Source organism: Pistacia vera, unplaced genomic scaffold, assembly GCF_008641045.1.
Source record: "Pistacia vera cultivar Batoury unplaced genomic scaffold, PisVer_v2 Contig405, whole genome shotgun sequence".
Lineage (NCBI taxonomy): Eukaryota > Viridiplantae > Streptophyta > Magnoliopsida > Sapindales > Anacardiaceae > Pistacia > Pistacia vera.
In genome coordinates this window covers 1905995-1927031 of record NW_022196230.1, presented here as the reverse complement: position 1 = coordinate 1927031, position 21037 = coordinate 1905995, and the positions used below count along the sequence as shown (strand labels likewise).

At 35.0% G+C, this 21037-nt stretch overlaps 2 protein-coding genes across 2 annotated transcripts; both read right to left on the bottom strand.

Annotated features, from left to right (window-relative positions):
* Nucleotides 1-1304: 1304 nt before the first annotated feature.
* Nucleotides 1305-3471, bottom strand: LOC116142144 (GABA transporter 1-like). The gene is made up of 7 exons (XM_031427580.1): nucleotides 3333-3471; nucleotides 2914-3144; nucleotides 2628-2725; nucleotides 2352-2538; nucleotides 2108-2238; nucleotides 1769-2002; nucleotides 1305-1685 (listed from the first exon to the last, which is right to left on the bottom strand). The coding sequence occupies exons 1-7, from the start codon at nucleotides 3469-3471 to the stop codon at nucleotides 1305-1307; spliced, it is 1401 nt and encodes a 466-aa protein (XP_031283440.1).
* Nucleotides 3472-14914: 11443 nt separating this feature from the next.
* LOC116142143 (GABA transporter 1-like) lies at nucleotides 14915-17081 on the bottom strand. The gene is made up of 7 exons (XM_031427579.1): nucleotides 16943-17081; nucleotides 16524-16754; nucleotides 16238-16335; nucleotides 15962-16148; nucleotides 15718-15848; nucleotides 15379-15612; nucleotides 14915-15295 (listed from the first exon to the last, which is right to left on the bottom strand). The coding sequence occupies exons 1-7, from the start codon at nucleotides 17079-17081 to the stop codon at nucleotides 14915-14917; spliced, it is 1401 nt and encodes a 466-aa protein (XP_031283439.1).
* Between the last annotated feature and the right edge of the window lie 3956 nt (nucleotides 17082-21037).

Here is a 21037-nt window from a genome sequence, read left to right as displayed (position 1 = left end):
AATCAACGGACGGCGCAAAACAAAAAGAGCAAAAACAGCCCAGGATGTACAATTTTTTGGTATATCTACAATTTGATTTTAGGTGTATATAAGAAAAATAAATTCTTGGAATGAGAGAGGTCATAAATTTTAGTAAAATGTTTTTCTTTTTAACTTTCTCTAAGTAGAAAACAATAGTTTTAGATTTGGCAATTTTTTTTTTTTTTTTTTTTAATAATGATTGGGGTATTGGGCCAGGTACGCACTTCAATTAATCACTGAGACCTATTGAACAGCCTATAAGTTTAATGTTCTAAGGTAAGCCACAAATTATGATAAGTGACCTTAAGGTGATTTGAACTCAAAAAGACATTTAAAAAAATAAACATTCTTGATCGTCAGGTCAATTCTTGGGGATTAATAGTTTTCAAGTATTAGTTTTTATATTTTTATCTTATCTCTTTAAAAGTTATTAATTTGGATGAACATGATCATAAAAAAATTAAAAGAATTATCAAATTATATATAAACTCGTTTAATCAATGGGGGAGGAAATGGTCATTTGAATTACAAAAAAACAGGAAGAGGATAATTGAAGTCAATAGGATTGGTCAGCTTGAGACTCACCGCTTGCTGTCTATTACTCCACAATCATTAAGTCGGTAAGGTAGGGTACATCTTCAACTTTCAATATTCTTTAATCAAAATTAGTTTGAAAATTCTAAAAATATAGGTTAATAAATAAAAATAATAATTTTAAATAATCCAAATTTTATATAAAAAGTACATGTATCAAAACCCTAAAGGATTGACCTGACAATAAAAAAAGTTTGTTCTTTTTATCAATTTTTTAAGTTTAAATCACTTTGAGGTCATCTATTACATTTATGATTATAACTTACTTTATAACGTTAAGTTTGTAAGGTGTTCAAGAGATCTCAAAGATTAATTGAGATATTCATAAACTAGTCTGAACACTCTATTATAAAGTGTTTAATGTACCGTAAAGATTATGTTACCTGATTGAAATATGGGAGAGTATAAAATTTTGCACGCGGGCCGGGCCTCAATGAAGATGCCATCATTTATTTGATGGGGAATTTTCCATTTATATCACACATATTAAGGCAGAATGGCAGATATAAAGCATATGTGGAACTTGTAAATTAAACAATTACAAACCCCAGTCATTCCAATAAAAAATTAAACGACTACAAACTGTGTTGGAGGATAATCAGATCATCTTACAATGATCTCCAGGTCTTAATTTTATAACATATAAATAATTCATTCATATAAATATTATGTTATTTGTCATCATTATTCTATAAATTAGCAAATAACTGATAAGTTTTGGCATCAATGGTTATTTGTCTAACAGCTGCAATTGCTGCTATAGCCGCGAACGTTGAGAAAACTACTGCAATTATGTTATTTAACCAGAAAATGGGGCCAAACTTCGATGGTTTAAATGTAGCGTTGAAGAAAAGCATCGGCAGGACGAAGTCCAGAGGCATGAAACCAAAAGCTCCAATTAACGAATTGATGTCTCCAAAGAATGGAAGCATAGCTGCTACAGTTGTTGCTATGACAATCGTTGCTGATCGGAACATCACTCTCGGAATAACATTGCGAACAGAGAACTGATTGCTTGTTGGATCGGAAAATATTTGCTCCACCACTTCATTCGTCGGCTGCAAGTAGACCTGTACAAAACAGAGTACTAGTAAAACATTGGAGCCTGGAATTTTTCTGGGGAGTGAAGTGGGGGATAAATATGTTATCATACCAACGCAACAGCTGATAGTTGGAGACAAATAAAGATTGTGGTCATAAGAATAAACCATTTTGGCAATAAAGGTTTATCATCCTCCAAGAAGTTGCTTAGGATGAGACTGTCTGCTATGTTGCCGAATGCCCAATAGCCAGAGATGGCAACGCTGAAAAAAGTTACTGTAACTACCGCATAACATACACATAGCCCCTTGAACATTTTACCCTTCACTGGTGGAGCTAATGTGGCCTATAAGCAAAAACTGTGTGAGATTTAGTTATATTCTAACAAGAACCATAACTGATTACTCAAATTTAGTAGAAAAGCATTGTCCCAACTATTGCACGAATTAACCTGAATTTCTGGAATTATTCCATTTCCATATGTTGTCGCGATGATGGCGGTGGCGTTGAAGAATCCAAAAATGAGACTTACAGTGTTACCATTCAGTGAATAATCCTTCTTTGGTGCCTTGGACGAATTTCCTGGGAAAAGTAATCCAAAATTCGCAAGATATCATTAAACAACCAGCATCACTATGGTTATTTACTGTAAAAGTGATTCTGGTCAGATATGTGGTCTCTTTCAGAAATATTACCAAGGTAAATAGAACCGGCAGTGACACAAGCGCTATATGTGAGACATAGAAACAGAGATATCAAATTGATGTATCTCAGTGAGTGAAAAGATGGGATTTGAGCTAAAATCAGCATTAAGCATCCAAATATGATTATGAACTCATAAAGCTTCATAGTTCCATCAGTGGTTGACAACAAGTATATTGTCTGCAAAGAGAGAAACAAGTAAAGGATAGTTTAATTGTTCTGGAAGGAGACGAATCAAAATACTATAGAAAACTTGAATTGGGCATTACCTTCATGCATTGTCCACCAAGAAGAGTATTACCTATAACAGAACCATAGCAGACTATGAATTGAATTGGTGCTACATAGTACCAACCCCATTTAGGCCCTGCCAAGATTCCAATGAATCAAAAATTGGCAACCTTTGCAGCCATTTCTAACATGCATGGTTCATGATTTTTCTTTCAACTTCATAAGAGAAAGTTCAATTAGGATCTAGCTTAGTTTTATGAAATGCAATAAGACTATTATGATGCTGAACTTGATGTAAAAATTGACCTCAAAAAGGTTTCTTACCCAAGATATGCACAGCCATGTCTCTAAACCGAAGGTGGCGATGACCCAATTGAGCATAGTGTTCAAGAACCATGGACATCAAGTTGTAGGAGTAGAAAGTGACCAGAGCTCCAATGACCAAACAGGAAACCCCAGCTATCCATCCAAGAGAAGCAAAGGCATATGGAAGGCTCAGCAGAGAAGGAGCAACAATTGAAGTTGTCAAGTGGTAACCACAGTGCAGCCATGATCCTGTATTTCATTGATCATTCAATTCAAACCCAATTGTTCGATTTTCCTTTTTCTCTATATAAACATGATAACAGAACAAAAATAAAAACTAAGTTATGGTGATTGTATCCTGAGCATGAGGATTTATATAAGAAAGTGAGCAGAAAAGAGCTATCAAGGCGCTTCAAGTGTTTACATATAGCACTTACCTTTGGATTTAAGAACAAAAAGAGCACCAGCATCAAGGTTCTTTGCAATTCCATCCTCTTCTTCATGAATTGGCAACGGCCTACCATTACCAATATCTTGCTCTTGTTCTCTTTCTAGAAGAGGAGTGGACAGTATCATATCTGAGGTTTCTGTTCAATAAGAAAAATCCCCTCTTGTATACTTGGAGACGATGAGGACAAGGAGCACAAGAATACAATAATGCTCCTTAATAATAGCCTGCACTCATAGGTTTTAATCTTGTACCACTCCATTGCAATCGGATGAATATTTCATACTCATATACCAATGAAATTTAGTTCTTAGATTACAGTCAGATTTTGATATCTACTGAACACCAATCAGTTACTGCAAACACTTGGAATCTATAACTTAAGGTACCATAGACACAAATCATATGGTAATTTCCAATACTAAAAGCTGAAGGGGTGTTGGGTCCACCAGAGTTGTTCTTAAGAATCTTTGATCATAGATTCATAAAAGTGGTAAAGTATGGGTGAATATTCTGCCGCCACTTGAGATGATAAATAATTTTTTATTGTTGATTCCATGGTAGTCTGGCATTAGTTTTCATGATGTGACTTTTTGATAGGTTGTCTTGAAAGGCTGTGATGTGAACTTTAGATATAAATTGACGCAACGCAAACGGGGGCATTACTGCGCATAAACTAAGCTCCAAAAGAGTCCGTAAGTCAATTCGACGGACGCCACGCTATCTCAACTTTGTTATAAAACGACTATACTATAATACCCTTTTATTTTATTTTATTGCACTATAAATATATTTAATTATAATTTTGTTATACAGTAAACGACTATTTCCCACCCAAAGTTTGGGTTGATGACACCTTTCTACTCAAAAAGTTTCCAAATACTATTTTTCCATTTAAAGTTTATATTCCGTTAATACCTAAAATTAGGGGTGTTCAAAAAAATATAAAAACCGAACCAAACCGCTAACCGAACTGAAAAACCGGTTAACCGAAAAAACGGTTTGGTTACGGTTCGAAAAATTCAAAAAACCGAATTTTCGGTTCAGTTACCGATTTGGGAAAAATTAGAAACGGTTAACCGAAAACCGGTTTTTCAAATATATATATATATAAAATAAATCCCTAATTCATTCAATCTAAAATCCCAACCCAAATTTTTTTTCTTAGTTTCCAATGTATTGTCTATATTTGCAATTTAATTTAGGACAAAAACAAAAAAAAATTTTATAAAAAAAAAGGGAAAACCGGTTCAAAATCGGTTAACCGCTTTTTTTAAAACGGTTAACCGGTTTTTCGGTTAACCGAAAAACCGGTTTTCCCTAAAACCAGTTCGGTTTCTGTTCGGGAATTTTCCCGAACCGAAAATCCGGTTCGGTTTAGAAAAACGGTTAACCGCTTTTGAACACCCCTACCTAAAATATATTTCACTTTCTTAGCCGACGTTCAACTAGTTACTAAGAGTTAAGGTAAGGGGTTTGTAGAGTGAAGGCCGATGAATTGAATGGTGGTGACCGATTGAATATTCATTGTCGAAATTAGCTAAAAAACAGGAAATCTTAGCCTTGCGATAGCCGACAATTAACAAAAACTCAGGTGTCGAAGTGAGAGGGGTTTTGTCGAGAGGAGATTGAATGTTCAAATGGTGGTGACCAAAAGAATTTTTGCGATTAGAATCTGCTTTGGATAGTAAGGGAATATTAACTTTGGATGAAAAAGTGGTATTTTAAAATCTTTTGGATGGATATGTGTCATTAAGACAAGCCTTGGGTGGGAAAAAGTTCGTTTACTCTTTTGCTATATGTCTTAGAAATAGAAGAATGAAGATAAACCCAGTTCACCACTGCCGATAACAATGACCATGATACAGCCACCGGAAAAATCAAGCACAGCCACCGAACACCGAAAAAAAAAAAAAAAAAGAGAAAAAGAAAAGAAAAACGTTTTCCCTCGTATCAATATCCACTAAATCAAAAACATATAAATCATAATAAATAAAAAATCAATTTAAAAAAATAGTCTAGACACTGCAACTAAAACTTCAGTATCTTTTATAAACCAAATTTATCTCATATTAACCAATTCTAGTGGAAGCCCATGTAAACAACCCAAAACGAAAAACCAAACCCCATTTTTCCCCATATGTGTGATATTGAAAAAGAACAAATTCTTCACAATCTTTTCTTTTATCCTCCAATGCTCACAAAACCACCTATTCTCAGTTCTCCGTCACCATAAATGGCCAAGCACAAAGAGTGAAAAATAGNCTGTGAATCTTGCAATAACCAGCTCAAAAAGATATTGAAGACAAGGGTGAGACATTATGTAACTACTAATTAGCATAGATTTTTGCTTTTTATTATTACTATTGTTATTAGCTAATCTTATTAGCATTAACTGAAATGTTTTTGTTTAATTAGAATAGTTAAAGTTATAGCAAGTTTAGTGCTAGTTGCATGATTGACTGAGGATAAATTATTATATTGTTATATATAATGCAGTGTATAAATTAAAATGTTGTTATTTTTGGATATCTTTTAAAAGTGTTGTGATAGAGGAAATGATGTATATAGCATTGGAAATGATTCAAGTTGCAGGTCACCTTTATCAGTGCATAAAAATATCATTTCTGTTGTATGCTGTGTCATGTGAGCCAACCGAATATCATTATTGAACTTATTTTTTTAATGTTATGTGTTGTGATCAGGAGTAGTGAAAAGGAGTAGGTTTTTCGTAACTCTTATGTTCTTTAAATATTAGTTGACTGGTCATGGTCTTATGTTCTTTAAATAAAAAATTTAATGAAATGTCTTACCATTCAATTGGGTATAAATGTATTGTTTTTCCATAACTGTTCCATACTGCCATGCTTTTATTGTTTTAATTTGAGTCTCATTGCATTTCTCTGTCATCTTTTGACCTGTAATTATGTTGGTGCTTGTGCATTTGTTTGATATTGGCATTTGGTTTTCCTGAGTGTTACCAAACTTTTATAAGTATGCTGTGGTTTGCTATTGATATGTTACAAACATTGCAGGATAAGGCTCAAATTTAACTTGTGTTATACTGTTTCTCTTGATTGAACTTTACAGTTTGTATTTTTTAAAGCAGAAAGTTGGAGTTTCTTCTAGAAGGAAAAACCTGTTTCATGGTTTATGTAGATATATCAAACTTTCTTCTAAGCATTTTTGCGTCAGTTGTCATCCATCCTAGGGACATGCTATAACTAAAAGTGCAATTTTAGGAGCCTTTAAGAGCATTTTTATTTTCATGGATTGATTTTATTTATGTTAGCATGTTGTTAATTGATTAGTAAATATGTAACTTTAAAAATTAAAACTAGGGAATTGAAGTTTAGATTGATAATGTTTGAGATACTTGCTTCTCTACTCCATCAATTTTATTTTTGTTTGGTGCTGAAGTATTCTTTTATGTTGCTATTTAGTTTCTTGGTTAACTTATTGATTATGCATTGAATTGATGATAGGAAAAAATAATAGAGCTGCAAGATGAAACACAAGCAGGGGAAAGTGAAAAAACAAAAGCTGAAATATGTGAGGAAGTTCTGGGTAAAACTTCCGGATTTAACCAAAATTTTGCATTTTCACAAACTGAGCATCATTCCACTGCAGCAGAAGCAGAGTTAAGGTGCATTGTGCAACAACAAGAAAATAAGATTGAACAGTTGGAGGAGCAGCTCATCTTATTTGATCAACAAAAAGAGAAAATATAAAGCCTTGAACAATAACAATTTGTCCTATTGGAGATGATGAAGCAGCTAACTATAGCCCTTGAACTACAGCAATCTGATAAAACTCCAACTCGACAGTCGTTGCCATCTCAACTGATGAAGACTCGTCCTCATCAGCTACAGCTATTTCAAAAACCGCAACTGATGACACTTGACATGCTAACTGTATTGATGGTTACTTTTTTGTTGTATGGGCAGTAGATATTTTGACATGGGGTATAACCATCTTTTTAGGATTGTTTGCATATATATGTTAGATGGTGTACATGGGGTGGGCATTTTTTTGTTAGTTATGCACAGATAGATAGCTAGTGGGGAAAATGTGGGTGCATGCTTTTTTTCTTTTCGGTTATGCACATGTGATAGTGCATTTTGGATTTTTATTGCTCATCATGCATAAAAATCCATGTATGGACTATATATATAAATATATATATGTATGAAAATATGATATTTGATGTTAGCGATCAGATTTTTATATTGTGTCAATTATTTTGTTGATGTTGAATGTATAAACTAGGTCAATACGAAATGCTCTAAAAAAAACTAGCAAAAAATAATTTAGCATAATTGCATTTCGCTGAAGGTCAATACGAAATGCTCTAAAAAAACACATTCTGCAACTAATGTTTTAGTAGCAAAAAGTAATATAGTATAATTGCTTCCACATTCAGTGTCTAAAGTGATTAGAATTAACCATCAAATTTTGGTTACCAAAAGATACATTCGTCCACTAATAAAATAGTCGCGAAAACCTTTTGGATTTCACATTTAGCATCTAAAATGATTAGAATTAACCACTAAATTTTGGTCACCAAAAGATACATTCGGCCACTAATAAAATAGTCGCGAAAACCTATTGGATTCTACATTCAGCATCTAAAATGGTTATAATTAACCACTAAATTTTGGTCACCAAAAGATATATTCGGCCACTAATAAAATAGTCGCGAAAACCTTTTGGATTCTACATTCAGCGTCTAAAAGTATTACAATTAACCACTAAATTTTGGTCACCAAAAGATACATTCGTCGACTAATAAAATAGTTGCGAAAACCTTTTACGAAATTACCCTTACACCTTTAGCATCTAATTTTTGTGGCATTCGCAACAAATTATTAGACACTAAAAGGTACATTTTGCAACTAATTGATTAGTCGCTATACCATTTTACCAAATTACTCTTGAACTATTAGCGTCTAAGCAGGGGGACTATTTTGACCAGCAATTAGCGACTAATTTGCTAGTTGCTAAAAAAAAAAAAATTCTGCATCTAAACAAAAAAACTTTCTGCGTCTAAACAAAAATTTAGACACGCAAACAATCTACGACAACAATTCTACAACTACGTAGCGACTACAGAATTTAGACGCAAAATATGGTTTAGCGTCTAAATTTTACTTTCTGCGTCTAATTTTGCTAGACGCTGAAAAGCATTTTTCTTGTAGTGATAGGATTATTGATGTATCCTTCATCAAATATTCATTAAGATGATTATACCACATTCATCCTGACTGTTTCAACCCATATAACAATCTTTGCAATTTTATTGAATACATGTTTCTTTTATTTGCTTTTGGCACTTTGAATCTTTCAAGGATTTTCATATAGATATCAGTATCTAGTGTACCATACAAATACGTAGTGACAACGTCCATAGACGCATATCAAGTCCTTCTAAGACTGATAAATTAATCAAGTATCCAAATGTGATCACCTTTATCAGTGGTGAATACATCTCATCAAAGTCAATCCTAGGTCTCTGCAAGAAACCTTGAGCCACTAGTCTGGCCTTATATCTAGCAATCTCATTTTTCTCATTCCGTTTTCTTGTGAATACCCACTTGTACCCTACAAGTTTCACTTTTTGAGGCATTTGGACTACAGGTCCAAATATATTACGTTTTGTTAGGGAGGTTAATTCTGCTTGAATTGCCTTTTCCCATTTTGGCCAATCATGTCTCTTTCGACGTTCATCAATTAACCATGGTTTAAACTCACCATTCATAATTTCAGTAGCTACTGTGTATGAGAATATGTTATTGACAATCGTTGTCTCACGATTCCACATTTCTTTACTATGAGCATAGTTCATAGAGATTTCTTCATTTCTATTTTCTTGTATTCCTTCAGGGATTTCTTTCTCTTTAGGGGGCTTGTGCCATTTCAAGGATTGTTCACTCTTCTGGAGTTAGTTTATAAGATGTGGAATTGTCAATTAATTATTCCAATATTTGCACCTATTTGATTTTGTGCCTTTTGTTTCCTAAGAACAATATCCTTGGCTCCGACAAGCCTACCATGATTTTACGTGTAACAAATGAATTGATTACTACTCACTTGGATTGTTCGTTGGTAACATCAATCCTTGTTGGTGTATTGACAGCAAGAATGTATGATCTCATTATTTTTGCTGCATCTGTAAATGCATCAGGCATTTAGTTGGCAATGTTTTGCAAATGTATTATTCTTTGCATTTCAATTTCAGATTGAGATGTGCGAGATCTAAATGAGACATATAATTCACTTTCCAAGAAAGTTTATGCCTTACTTCAAGAGGCTTTGCCTTTTCCCCTAAAGGAGGAAATATTGTTTCATCAAAATGGCAATCCGCAAAATGTGCAATAAATAGATCACTCATCAAGGGCTTAAGATATATGATGAAGGTGGTGAGTCATAGCCAACATATATTCCCAAACGATGTTGGGGTCCCATTTTGGTGCTTTGACAGGGTGCAATTGGAACTTGCACAGCACAACCAAAAGTTCTTAAATGGGATATATTAGGCTAATGTCCAAATACAAGCTGTATTGGAGAACACTGATGATATGCAGTGGGTCTTAGGCCAATTAACGCCGTAGCATGTAAAACAGCATGAGCCCAGACAGAAGTCGGTAATTGCATACATAAAAGCAAAGTTCTTGCAATTAATTGGATACACTTTATAAATGACTCTGCCATACCATTTTGGGTATGTTCATGTGGTACTAGGTGCTCAACATCAATTCCCATTGTTGTACAATAGTCATCAAATATTTTTGAGGTGAACTCATCAGCATTGTCTAAACGGATTGCTTTAATTGGGTAATCTGGAAAGTGTCTCTATAATTTGATAATTTGTGCCAGCAATCTAGCAAAGGCAACATTACGAGTAGATAGCAGACAAACATGTGACCATCGTGCCGATACGTCAATTAATACCATAAAATAGAGGAAAAGTCCACTTGGTGGTTGAATAGGTCCATATATGTCCCCTTGAATTCTTTGTAAAAATGATGAAGATTCTGGACCAACTTTAGTGATGGATGGCTTAAGAGCCAATTTGCCTTGTGAGCAAGCAATACAAACACTCTCATTAGGTGACAAAATCTTCATGTTCTTTAATAGGTGCCCATGTGAGTTTTTTATGATCCTACAGATCATAGTAGATCCTGGATGACCATGATAGTCGTGCCAAATCTTAAAAAGTTTAGGATCAGTGAACTTCTGATTCATAACTACATAGATTTCAACATTCTTCAAACATGTATAATATAACCCTGATGAGAAAGCAATGAGTTTCTTCGGTACATGCTTCTGGCATGAAATATTAGAAGTGATGCATAGAAACTCTCCATCATTTTCACTTGAAGTTTCAAAAGATTTCAGTTGCCATAATAATATAATCATATAAAAAATATATTTTATCTTTCTTGTAGGAAAGATTTTAAGGTATGGGATTTTATGCGAATGAAATATCAATGGTTGCCTCAGCACCTTCAGGCAAGAGTTTATGATCCAAAATTGGTAATGGGAGATCTACTAAATTTGACTGGGAAGTTAAATTTTATGGAATTTCAGAGTATTGGATGTTTACATGGGTTGAAATAAAGGAGAGTTTAAGTCTAGCCTTGGTGAAGGCAATGTCGAGTTAAAAGAATGTCGTCATGTGGCCAAAGGTAGACATGGAAGCATATCACAATATGAATGAATATCTGTAGCCATTAATCTGTTTTTCTAGTGCTAAATTGCAGAGTGAAAAACAGAGGAAAACAGGGAAAGAAAAAAATACACTTCTATATGCTTGTTGAAATCCCTATGCGAGCTTCCCCCCACCAAACCCTGTCATCGTCAGGAAACTGTTAAATATAGTTTTTTTGTCATATAGGTTTCTATGAGGGGATCAAATCCCAAACCTTGTAGAAACAAATCACAAATCTGACCATCCAGCTAAGTCCTTGTGGATAGATGAGGCTGCTTTTGTTCTCTTTGTTTTTGAGAGATAAAGTATGCTTACCTCATTTCGCCGGAGCTTTGTTTTTTATTTTGTGTTGTGGTGTAAAGATGTAAGTGGTGAAGAAGAGGGTTTTAGTGCTGAAATTGAGAACATTTGTGGTTATTCATTAATTTTATTAACTTAGGAAGGATTGTAAAATAATTTCTTAATTTATTTGATAAAGGGGGTATTCCAACCGTTAAATCAATTCAAAGAGAATATTCCATAGACGAAGGCTAACCTTGGCTGGCATTTTGTAATTTTTTATTCACCTGTGGTGGCAAAGTATAAGCAAATGTTATTTCAGTAAAATCAGGGTGGAAAAATATATTTTGGTCTAGTTGATTTAGGATGAGCTCCTGTATTATTTTTTATAATGATTTTAATTCTGGAGCGGAAGCAAGTGTTACATGGCCCGGGCTACAGCCGAGGTCAAATTTTTTGTGAAAAATGGCAAGACTAGGATGAGTTTAGTCAATATTTAATCACTAAAACTAGGATAAAATAAATATTGTTTTGGTAATTAAATACTGGTTTAGTAAGCTTCATATGTTATGTGCACTAATTATTTGAATAAAACTAATATCACAGTCTTTATAAAAGCTCATTAATTTTACAACTTTCATATATATATATATAGCACAAAAGCTATTTATTATAGGCCGAATGACTTATACCCCTAGTTAGTAAATACGCGTTTTATACGCGAATTATATGGCCAGCCGTATAATTCGCATATAAAACGTATATTTACATACTTTTTAAATGGCTACTGAATTATTCGCGAATTTTTTGGATATCCGTATAATTCGCGAATTATACGCGAATTATTCGCGAATGATTGAAAAAAAAAAAAAAGGAGCTGATTGAAACGACGTCGTTTTGATGGGGAAGAAGAAATAAATATCAGTGAAAATTAAATAGCCGTTAGAAGAAGAGTGGAATGGGACAAGATATAATTATTTTGTCCAATTTCAAAATCCCAAAGCAATCTGTGACGTATAGTAACATGGGATTATAAAATTGAAATAAAATACTAATTAACCCAACAAAAAATATTTGGGGTTTCCCAATAATAATTATTATAAAAATACAATTATATTGTCTTCTTTTGTAAGGGAAGAGATTGGAAAAGGGGTTTTAGATTGAATTAATGATATTAAAATGATCTTATTCTTTATGTTAAATAACCTTAAATAAGGTTAAATAATAATTATTATAAAGAATAACTGATATTCAACCTAGTAATTCAGTAGTCTTAACTTTTATTGAATCAAAATAAATAAATAAATGATAAACAATTAAAGTCATATATTATGGGTATTGTAACACTAATATTTTATATAGATTTGTGAGACAAAATTTTAGTTCTTGATTTAATATTAATGGATTAATGGGAAGTTAAAATTGGTTGCATTTAATATCAAACTTATCAAGTTTTAAATTAGTAAAGAATCATGGCTAAATATTGTGTTTGAGTCTGAAAACTACAATTTGAATATCAGTTATTTTTTATAATAATTATTATTTAACCTTATTTAAGGTTATTTAACATAAAGAATAAGCTTATTTAACCAGGTAATCCATAAAAGTATTAAAACTAAGATTGATATTGCCGTATTTTTCAAAACGTATTATTGACAATGCACTGTATTAAACCCGTATATACCCGTATCATATTTTTTCCGTACCCGAATTTTATGGCCGAATTTTTATAAACGTATTTTTCACCGTTTGTCGTATTATACCTGTAAAATTCCCATACCCTTTTTTTGCCGTACCCGTATTTACTAACTAGGCTTATACCTACCCAAGGTTTGGCGGAACGACGATTGGTACCTAAAAGGTTTCAAAACGAAAAATAGGTACCTTTCATTAGTGAAAAGACTAGAATGCCCTTTGAGAAATATTAGTCTATTTTTTTAATTACTTTTAGATCCCTTAAGTTTATTAATTCCATCAAATACGCCCAGAAAAAAAGTTTAAAAATTAACAAAAACACCCTCACCCACCCATACTTGCTAGATTCCGGCAGTCACCGTCAGTAGTAGCCGGAATCTGTCACAACGGTCTACGCCACCACCGTAAATGGCTGGTAATTCACAGATCTGGCCTATCTGGCCGGAAAAGTCCAGATCTGACATGAAAATGCCAGATCTGGCCAGAAACTGACGGCCAAAGAAATGGCCATCGTTGACTGTCAACGACGGCCACATCTTTAGTCGTCGCTGACGACCAAAGATGGAGTGTTACGGCCGTCGACGGTCAGATCTGGCCGTAGATCTGGCCGAAAAAGGCCAGATCGGTGAATTACCAGCCATTTCTAGTGGTGGCGTAGACCGTTGTGATAGATTCAGGCTACCACCGGTGGTGGCCGCCGGAATCTGGCAAGTATGGGTGGATGGGGGTGTTTTTGTTAAGTTTTAAACTTTTTTCTGAGGGTATTTGATGGAATTAATAAACTTAAGGGGTCTAAAATAATTAAAAAAATAGACTAATATTTCTCAAAGAGCATTCTAGTCTTTTCATTAACGGAAGGTACCTGTTTGTTGTTTTGAAACCTTTTGGATATTAATCATCATTTCGCCAAACCTTGGGTAGGTGTAAGTCGTTTCCCCTCTATTATATATAAGTTATTGATATTGTTGAAACGAAGAAATTTACATTACTGAAGTAAGAAGAGAAATCAGCACTCAATTTTTAAATATATATAATAATGAAATCAGCACTTCAATTTTTAAATTATATAATTCCAATTGGATTTATTATAAAACAAATATCTTTTTAAAAAATAACGCACTTGAAACATTTTCTTATATATGCATTAGAAGCTCCATTAATTAATTGAATTCTATGATACCTTGAAACATTTTCTTATATATANATTAAGTCGGTAAGGTAGTGTACGTCTTCAACTTTCAATATTCTTTAATCAAAATTAGTTTGAAAATTCTAAAAATATATGTCAATAAATAAAAATAATAATTTTAAATAATCCAAATTTTATATAAAAAGTACACGTATCAAAACCCTAAAAGATTGACCTGATAATAAAAAAGGTTTGTTCTTTTTATCGACTTTTTAAGTTTAAATTACTTTGAGGTCACCTATCACATTTATGATTATAACTTACTTTAGAACGTTAAGTTTGTAAGGTGTTCAAGAGATCTCAAATATTAATCGAGATTAGTTGTGGTACGCATAAACTAACCCGAACACTCTATTATAAAATGTTTAATGTACCTTAAAGATAATATGGGAGAGTAGAAATTTGTGCACGTGGGCCGGGCCTCAATGAAGATGCCATCATTTTTTTGATGGGAATTTTCCATTTATATCACACATATTAAGGCAGAATGGCAGATATAAAGCATATGTGGAACTCGTAAATTAAACAATTACAAAACCCAGTCGTTCCAATAAAAAATTAAACGACTACAAACTGTGTTGGAGGATAATCAGATCATCTTACAATGATCTAGAGGTCTTAATTTTATAACATATAAATAATTCATTCATATAAATATAAATATAAATATTATGTTTTGTTATTTGTCATCGTTATTCTATAAATTAGCGAATAACTGATAAGTTTTGGCATCAATGGTTATTTGTCTAACAGCTGCAATTGCTGCTATAGCCGCGAACGTTGAGAAAACTACTGCAATTATGTTATTTAACCAGAAAATGGGGCCAAACTTCGATGGTTTAAATGTAGCGTTGAAGAAAACCATCGGCAGGACGAAGTCCAGAGGCATGAAACCAAACGCTCCAATTAACGAATTGATGTCTCCAAAGAATGGAAGCATAGCTGCTACAGTTGTTGCTATGACAATCGTTGCTGATCGGAACATCACTCTCGGAATAACATTGCGAACAGAGAACTGATTGCTTGTTGGATCGGAAAATATTTGCTCCACCACTTCATTCGTGGGCTGCAAGTAGACCTGTACAAAACAGAGTACTAGTAAAACATTGGAGCCTAGAATTTTTCTGGGGAGTGAAATGGGAGATAAATATGTTATCATACCAACGCAACAGCTGATAGTTGGAGACAAATAAAGATTGTGGTCATAAGAATAAACCATTTTGGCAATAAAGGTTTATCATCCTCCAAGAAGTTGCTTAGGATGAGACTGTCTGCTATGTTGCCGAATGCCCAATAGCCAGAGATGGCAACGCTGAAAAAAGTTACTGTAACTACCGCATAACATACACATAGCCCCTTGAACATTTTACCCTTCACTGGTGGAGCTAATGTGGCCTACAAGCAAAAACTGTGTGAGATTTAGTTATATTCTAACAAGAACCATAACTGGTTACTCAAATTTAGTAGAAAAGCATTGTCCCAACTATTGCACAAATTAACCTGAATTTCTGGAATTATTCCATTTCCATATGTTGTCGCGATGATGGCGGTGGCGTTGAAGAATCCAAAAATGAGACTTACAGTGTTACCATTCAGTGAATAGTCCTTCTTTGGTGCCTTGGACGAATTTCCTGGTAAAAGTAATCCATAATTCGCAAGATATCATTAAACAACCAGCATCACTATGGTTATTTACTGTAAAAGTGATTCTGGTCAGATATGTGGTCTCTTTTAGAAATATTACCAAGGTAAATAGAACCGGCAGTGACACAAGCGCTATATGTGAGACATAGAAACAGAGATATCAAATTGATGTATCTCAATGAGTGAAAAGATGGGATTTGAGCTAAAATCAGCATTAAGCATCCAAATATGATTATGAACTCATAAAGCTTCATAGTTCCATCAGTGGTTGACAACAAGTATATTGTCTGCAAAGAGAGAAACAAGTAAAGGATAGTTTAATTGTTCTGGAAGGAGACGAATCAAAATACTATAGAAAACTTGGATTGGGCATTACCTTCATGCATTGTCCTCCAAGAAGAGTATTACCTATAACAGCACCATAGCAGACTATGAATTGAATTGGTGCCACATAGTACCAACCCCATTTAGGCCCTGCCAAGATTCCAATGAATAAAAAATTGGCAACCTTTGCAGCCATTTCTAACATGCATGGTTCATGATTTTTCTTTCAACTTCATAAGAGAAAGTTCAATTAGGATCTAGCTTAGTTTTATGAATTGCAATAAGACTGTTATGAAGCTGAACTTGATGTAAAAATTGACCTCAAAAAGGTTTCTTACCCAAGATATGCACAGCCATGTCTCTAAACCGAAGGTGGCGATGACCCAATTGAGCATAGTGTTCAAGAACCATGGACATCAAGTTGTAGGAGTAGAAAGTGACCAGAGTTCCAATGACCAAACAGGAAACCCCAGCCATCCATCCAAGAGAAGCAAAGGCATATGGAAGGCTCAGCAGAGAAGGAGCAACAATTGAAGTTGTCAAGTGGTAACCACAGTGCAGCCATGATCCTGTATTTCATTGATCATTCAATTCAAACCCAGTTGTTGGATTTTCCTTTTTCTCTATATAAACATGGTAACAGAACAAAAATAAAAACTAAGTTATGGTGATTGTATCCGTAGCATGAGGATTTATATAAGAAAATGAGCAGAAAAGAGCTATCAAGGCGCTTTAAGTGTTTATATATGGCACTTACCTTTTGATTTAAGAACAAAAAGAGCACCAGCATCAAGGTTCTTTGCAATTCCATCCTCTTCTTCATGAATTGGCAACGGCCTACCATTACCAATATCTTGCTCTTGTTCTCTTTCTAGAAGAGGGGTGGACAGTATCATATCTCAGGTTTCTGTTCAATAAAAAAAATCCCCTCTTGTATACTTGGAGACGATGAGGGCAAGGAGCACAAGAATACAATAATGCTCCGTAATAATGAAGGTTTTGTTTGGGCTGGAGAATCCTAAGGAAAAGCACTGCTAAGAGGTTGGCACACACTGAAAAAACTGCATACGGGAATTGTTACCCTTCATTGAACAATAATGCAAATAATATACATGGTTTGCACTGCTGTTACACCTACTCTGCAGCAGGTTTACAATCAAAATAAACTACTACAATCACATCACATTAAAAAACACCTAACCAGCTGATTTACAGCTGAATTCATCTAAATTAACATTACATTGATTAAAAAATCCAGCTCCAAAGATTTACAGCAGAACCTAAAAACTACAGCAGACATTTAAACTTTGCCGCCAAACTTGCAGCATCAGATTCCAAAAAGTTGACATGCAACATGCAATTTCCAGCATGATATCAGCTTGATCAACACTCCTCCTTGATATTTATGCTGGAAACTCCAAGTTTGAGTCTGAATTCTTCAAACTTGGACTTATTCAATCCCTTGGTCATAATATCAGCAACTTGGCTCTCTCCGAAGCAGTGAACCAAACTGATTTCTCTGTTTTGTTCTGCCTCTCTCACAACATGGTATTTGATCTTAATGTGTTTAGTTCGACCATGGAGAATAGGATTCTTAGCTATTGCAACAGCTGACATGTTATCACAATAAATGGTAGTAGACTCACCTTGGTTCAACCTCAAATCTCCCAGAATTTTCTCAACTAGACTGCCCGGTTTATAGCAGCTATGACAGAAATGTATTTTGCCTTAGCAGTAGATTGAGCTACTGTGTCTTGTTTTTTGGAAAGCCAACTGAAGGCACCATGGTTAACAAAGAAAACATATCCAGAAGTGCTTCTCATGTCATCAACAGAACCTGCCTAGTCACTGTCTGAATACCCAATTAGGCTGAATTTTTCAGCTCTTCTGAACCAGATTCCTAACTCAGTAATGCCCTTAATGTACTGTAGCACCCTCTTTGCAGCCTTGTAATGCACCTCACTTGGCTTGCTCATGAATTTGGACAGGAGGCTGGTGGTGTACATCAAATCAGGCCTGGTTGCTGTCAAGTACAGCAAGCATCCTATCAAGCTTCTATAGACTCATTCATCCACCCTCTTGGTGCCATCTTCTTTACTCAGCCTTTGGCTAGGAATTAGAGGAATATCAACTGATCTACAATTGTCCATATTGAACTTCATCAGCACTTCATTTGCATACTTCTTTTGACACACAAATATACCATTTAAGCTTTGGTATATTTCCATGCTAAGAAAGTAGCTAATTTCACCCAAATCAGTCATATCAAACTCCACCTCTATTACTCTTTTGAATTCTTCCAATTGATCAAGCTTGCTTCCAGTTACCAGAAGGTCATCAACATAAAGAGAGACTATCATCACTTCACCACTTTGTTCTCTTACATAAAAGGTGTGCTCATTTGGACTTCTAACATATCCTAGCTTACACAAATAGTCATTAATTCTGCTATACCAGGCTCTAGGGGCCTGTTTGAGACCATACAAGGCCTTCTTAAGGAGATAAACCTTCTTCTTATTTCCCTTAACTTCATACCCCTTCGGTTGCTCAATGTAGATTTCCTCGTCAAGCCATCCATGTAGGAATGCAGACTTTACATCAAGTTGGAAGATTTTCCAACTGAATTGAGCTGCCACTGCCAAGAGAAGCTGAATGGTGTCATGCCTTGCCACAGGTGCAAAGGTTTCTGAAAAATCAACCATAAATTGCTATGAAAAGCGTTTAATAACCAGCCTAGCTTTGAGTTTGTTCACTGATCCATCAGGATTCAGCTTCCTTTTGAATATCCATTTAACTTGTATTACTCTCCTGTCAAGTGGCCTATCAACCAACTCCCAAGTTTGATTTCTCTCAATCACATTCATCTCCTCATGCATTGCAGTCTTCAAGGCCTTAGATTTTGCAGCTTCATCATAGCTTGTAGGCTCCAATTCAGCCACATTACACCTCTTATATATGTCATGAAGAGCCCTGGTTTCATGGACTGGCATTTCATCCACTTCCTCAGGATTCAATTCTACATTTTGATTTTCTGGATCTATGTCATGTTGGCTACTGGTCCTTTTCTCAACTTGCCTTTTTTCCCAATTCCAAGTAGCTCTTTCATCAACCTTGATATCCCAACTAATCACAATCCTTTTGGTGCTTGGATTGTAAATTCGGTAAGCCGTAGATTGGCTGCTATATCCAATCATGATGCCTACTTCAACCTTCTCATCCAATTTGATCATTTTGTTTGCTAGAACAAAAACATAACACACACTTCCAAATACCTTCAAGTGATCCACATTTGGCTTGACACCATACCAGGCTTCAAAGGGAGTCTTGTTGTCTAGAGCTTTGGTTGGTAACCGATTTAGGAGATAGATCCTAGTGTTGACAGCTTCTACCTAGAAAATTTTTGGCAAATTTTTCTCAATCATCATGCACCTTGCCATCTCCATCATTGTTCTATTCTCCCTCTCACTCACTCCATTTTGTTGTGGAGTGTATGGATTGCTGAACTGATGCCATATTCCAGCCCCTTTGCTTACTTCTTCAAACTCATTGGAAGTGTAGTCACCACCATTGTTACTTCTCAATGACTTGAGTGTCAAACCTGTTTGGTTTTCTACCAGCAATTTGAACCTTTCAAACACAGCAGCTACCTCACTTTTTTAGTTCAAGAAATGCACCCATGTCATCCTAGAGTAATCGTCTATGAAAAGGATGAAGTATCTACTCCCACTTAGAGAAGTTTGCTGCATTGGACCACACACATCAGTGTGCACAAGCTGGAGCTTTTCACTTGCTCTCTAGCTTTATTTGCAGGGAATGGAGGCCTATTGAGTTTGCCAATTTGGTAGGTTTTGCACAATCCTTCACCTTGGTCAATTTCGGGTAGGTTATGGACAAGGTTTTTGTGTTTGAGTTCCTTGAGGGCATGATAAAGAAAGTGTCCAAATCTCCTATGCCACAACTCTGAATCATCTATCCTAGCTGAGTGGTTTTGAAAACCAAGTTTTCCCCATTCTATAGGAAAGCTTTTTCCCTGCATCCTAACCTTCATCAATTCAGTCCTATCACTTTCTAAAATAACACAAGTGAGGTCCTTGAAATGCAGAGAATATTTTTTCTCTAACATTTGTCTTATACTAAGTAGGCTTAAACTGATTTTAGGCACAAACAAAACATTAACTATGAGTTTAGTACCTGTTTTGGTTTGGATAGCTATAGCACCTTTGCCTTTCACCTCCAACAGCTCACCATTTCCCACCTTCACCTTGGATTGATAACCCTCATCTAGGTTCACGAAATTGCTAGCATTTAGGGTCATATGGTTGGTGCAGCCACTGTCAATCAACCACACATCAGGGCTGCTTGCAAGCATGCATTCAGAGACCACAAATAGCTGCTTTGCACTCTCTTGTGTCTGTTGGGACTGCTGGGAACTTTCCATTGCTTGAGCTTGCTGTTCCTACTGATTCCCTTTTTTCTTACACACCATTTCAATGGGTCCAAATTGTTTACAAGACCTGCATTGTATGCTAGGCTTGAACCAACAATTGTTTTCAGAGTAGTTCTTTTTCTTGTAGTGAGGACAAGGAGCAAAATTTTTTGCACTCGCATTCTTTCATCCTTGATTACTCACCTTTTCTTTTCCCTTCTTCTCTCCAGCATACCTCCTGCTTTCACCTTGAAATCCCTTCCTTTTTTGGCTTGCAAACATAGCTCCTTCATCCAAATCTTCCTGCCTCAGTAGCCTCCTCTGTTCTTGTGCTTAAAGGGAATGCACAAGTTCAACTAGGCTGATCTGGGACAGATTTTTAGAGTCTTCAAGTAAGGAGATTTTTTCTTCAAATCTTTGGGGTAA

Coding starts and splice junctions, on each gene's coding strand:
- LOC116142143 (XM_031427579.1), bottom strand. CDS start 17,081: ATGATACTGTCCACCCCTCTTCTAGAAAGAGAACAAGAGCAAGATATT. Junction 16,336..16,523: donor CATGGCTGTGCATATCTTGG/GTAAGAAACCTT, acceptor GAATCTTGGCAG/GGCCTAAATGGGGTTGGTAC. Junction 15,613..15,717: donor GAATAATTCCAGAAATTCAG/GTTAATTTGTGC, acceptor TTTTGCTTGTAG/GCCACATTAGCTCCACCAGT.
- LOC116142144 (XM_031427580.1), bottom strand. CDS start 3,471: ATGATACTGTCCACTCCTCTTCTAGAAAGAGAACAAGAGCAAGATATT. Junction 3,145..3,332: donor TTTTGTTCTTAAATCCAAAG/GTAAGTGCTATA, acceptor AATGAAATACAG/GATCATGGCTGCACTGTGGT. Junction 2,239..2,351: donor TGCCGGTTCTATTTACCTTG/GTAATATTTCTG, acceptor TACTTTTCCCAG/GAAATTCGTCCAAGGCACCA.